Source organism: Protomyctophum bolini (genome assembly GCF_963924005.1).
Source record: "Protomyctophum bolini genome assembly, contig: SCAFFOLD_127, whole genome shotgun sequence".
Taxonomy (NCBI): Eukaryota; Metazoa; Chordata; class Actinopteri; order Myctophiformes; family Myctophidae; genus Protomyctophum; species Protomyctophum bolini.
In genome coordinates, this window is record NW_027665629.1 from 4,652 (window position 1) to 7,433 (window position 2,782).

Consider the following 2,782-nt stretch of genomic DNA (forward strand, 5'->3'; position numbering starts at 1 on the left):
GTGCATGCGTATACTATTGAACAAACCGAGGTGGAGCAGTGCTAGTGAGTTGTTCTGTAGTGTGGGAGTTTACACCTTTCATGCCCTACTGAGAAACCTGATGTATACATTTATGTGTCGGCTCAATGAGTCTCAAAACTGCATAATTATGCTGCTGTGTAACCCCGGCTTCAGTAGCACCAGGTACCGGTCTGCTTTTTGGAAGCACTGACTGGTATGAATGTTTATTGTAAAAATGATGTTTTTATGGGTTAGGGGTGTTTCTTCTCTGTATGTAGTGTTTTATTTATGTTGTCTGTTATTGGACCCTGAGTCTGAACAAATAAAGTTGATTGATTGATGCTGTTGTTCCAAACCCCTGACAGCAAACAACAACATGGCAAAAGGGACGACGACGAAGAAGAAGAAGACGACGAAAACGGCGGAGTCTAAAGGGAAGAAGATGACCCTGAAGATGGCCAAAAGCTGCCTGAAGTCCACGGCGGAGGGCTCCCGGTGTCTGGACCTCAGCAACCAGGGCCTGTCCGCCGTGCCAAGGTGCATCCTGAAGCTGTGTGACGTGGAGGAGCTGGACCTGAGCAGGAACGCGCTCCAGAAGCTCCCGGCTTTCATAGACAAGTTTGCCAACCTGCGCTCGCTGGATCTGCACAGCAACCATGTGAGTTGTTTTGTTTTTATCCCACGATTTTGTAACCCATTTTTCACCCCTGTGTCAATCATCTAATGTGATCCTGGGCTCTAACACACCCTCCACCAACCTAGTCCCCATATACGGGGGACAAGGGGAGAGCAACGGACTTGAACTCATGCTTCCTTCATGCCTGAGTGTCCAAGTAGCTCCTTTACACCTGACAGGGTGTAACTCACCATGTGAGTTGTTTTAGGAGGAGAGGGGGGGGGGGGGGTGCATTCCATAGCCTGCATTCCACAGGGCTGATCCTGGACCACACATGGATAAATGCCATCATGCAACTTGAGACAGGCGCGACATGCATGTCCACCCTGAGTTAAAGATTATAACTATTTCTCAAATAAATAATATATGGAAATTTTGTTTTAAATGTTAGTTATAGAGGGAAAGTATGTGTATTCTGTATTAAGGCATAAGGCTTAATAGCCATGCAGGGATCCCTTTAAACTGTGATATTATCAGACATTCACTGTAGGGTAAGTGTGGGTTGAATTCAGTCTGACCAGAAGAAGGAATAAATTATATCCCCAGTCTGGCCATAACAACAAGGGGGGGGCCTTATCTGTCTCAAAGGCCGTTTCCGTGGCCATTGCCGCAGATCTAGGTCAATATGAAGCCTATTATTTAATACTACGCTTACCGCCATTGCCGTTGATCAATGGCAATTGCGCTTTTATAGCGCTTAAGTTTCGATCGATCAAGCCATAATGCTATACTTAGCGTTAGCATCGGGTAGCTATTCTATCTGTTTCTTTCAGTCGCCTGTATCTCCTATTCCTTGTTGATGGCATTTTGATGGTCAAAACAACGTTTCTTTGACGGCACGGAGCCGACGCTGTGGAGGTCTCCAGTGCCCCGGCATAGATCCATAGATCCATAGATCCATAGATCCATAGATCCATCTTATAAACAACAGTATGAACGAGACCCGCTGAACTCACTAGAATATATAGTCTACTTCCGGGAAATGTGGAAATGTGGCTTTTCAAAATAAGAGCTCAACTGGCAAAGAAATGCTGGCGTGAATTAGATCCTACTTGTTCTATAAATGCTAGCGGGCTAAAGTGTTTTAACACGCCGTCCCTGCATGCGTATACGTCTCTCCTCTCCTCAGCTGGAGCACATCCCAGAGTCCATCGGCCGTCTCCAGAACCTGGTGTCTCTGAACCTGTGCAACAACCGTCTGACCAGCGGCTCCCTGCCCAGCGAGCTGGGCCTCCTGCGCCGGCTCCGCCAGCTCAACCTGGGCCTGAACCGCCTGGCCCTGGTGCCGCCGTGCCTCTCCGCCCTGAGGGAGCTTCGGCGCGTCGGCCTCTTCGACAACCGGCTGACGCGCTACCCGGAGCACCTCCGCGGCCTGCCGCGCCTGGAGCGCGTCAACCTGGACAACAACCCCATCGCGGCGGACGTGGCGGCGGAGCGCGGGGCCCGCGACGCCGCCGTCCGCAGGGCGGAGAGCCTCTACCTGGTGAAGCAGAGCTGCCTCTGTGAGGAGTGCCTGCAGAAGGCGCAGACGGAGAGGCAGAGGCTGGACGGCAGGGTGAGCGGCGAGGCCGTGATGTCGTCCTCGTCGTCGACGACCGTGAGGTCCAGGGTGGCGTTCGCCGGCCTGGTGTCGCCAAACTCGGTGGCCCAGCTGGACCAAGAGACGTGGAGATAAGAACTAAGAAGAGGGACGCGTTCCCAAACTTTCCCGATGTTCCTAGAGACAGCTGTGTGTGTGTGTGTGTGTGTGTGTGCATGTGTCTGAGCACGGAAATGTGTCCGAGCACGAAAATAGCGTTATAGCTTTTGTTCACCACCAAGTGTCACTGTTGCACAGCCTACCACACAGACACACACAGGCCAGGGAGGAGGTCTTATACAGTACAGTACAGTACAGCACAGCACAGCACAGCACAGCACAGTACAGTACAGTACAGCACAGTACAGTACAGTACAGTACAGTACAGTACAGCACAGCACAGCACAGCACTGTACAGTACAGTACAGTACAGTACAGTACAGCACAGCACAGCACAGCACAGCACAGCACAGCACAGCACAGTACAGTACAGTACAGTACAGTATACAGTACCACTCACTTTTTCC

At 51.0% G+C, this 2,782-nt stretch overlaps 1 protein-coding gene across 1 annotated transcript; it reads left to right on the forward strand.

Moving 5' to 3' along the window:
* Positions 1-376: 376 nt before the first annotated feature.
* LOC308312223 (leucine-rich repeat-containing protein 18-like) lies at positions 377-2,351 on the forward strand (the record flags this gene model as incomplete). Its single annotated transcript, XM_080794606.1, has 2 exons — positions 377-658; positions 1,806-2,351. 2 exons carry the CDS (start codon positions 377-379, stop codon positions 2,349-2,351), a joined length of 828 nt encoding a protein of 275 aa, XP_080650732.1.
* Between the last annotated feature and the right edge of the window lie 431 nt (positions 2,352-2,782).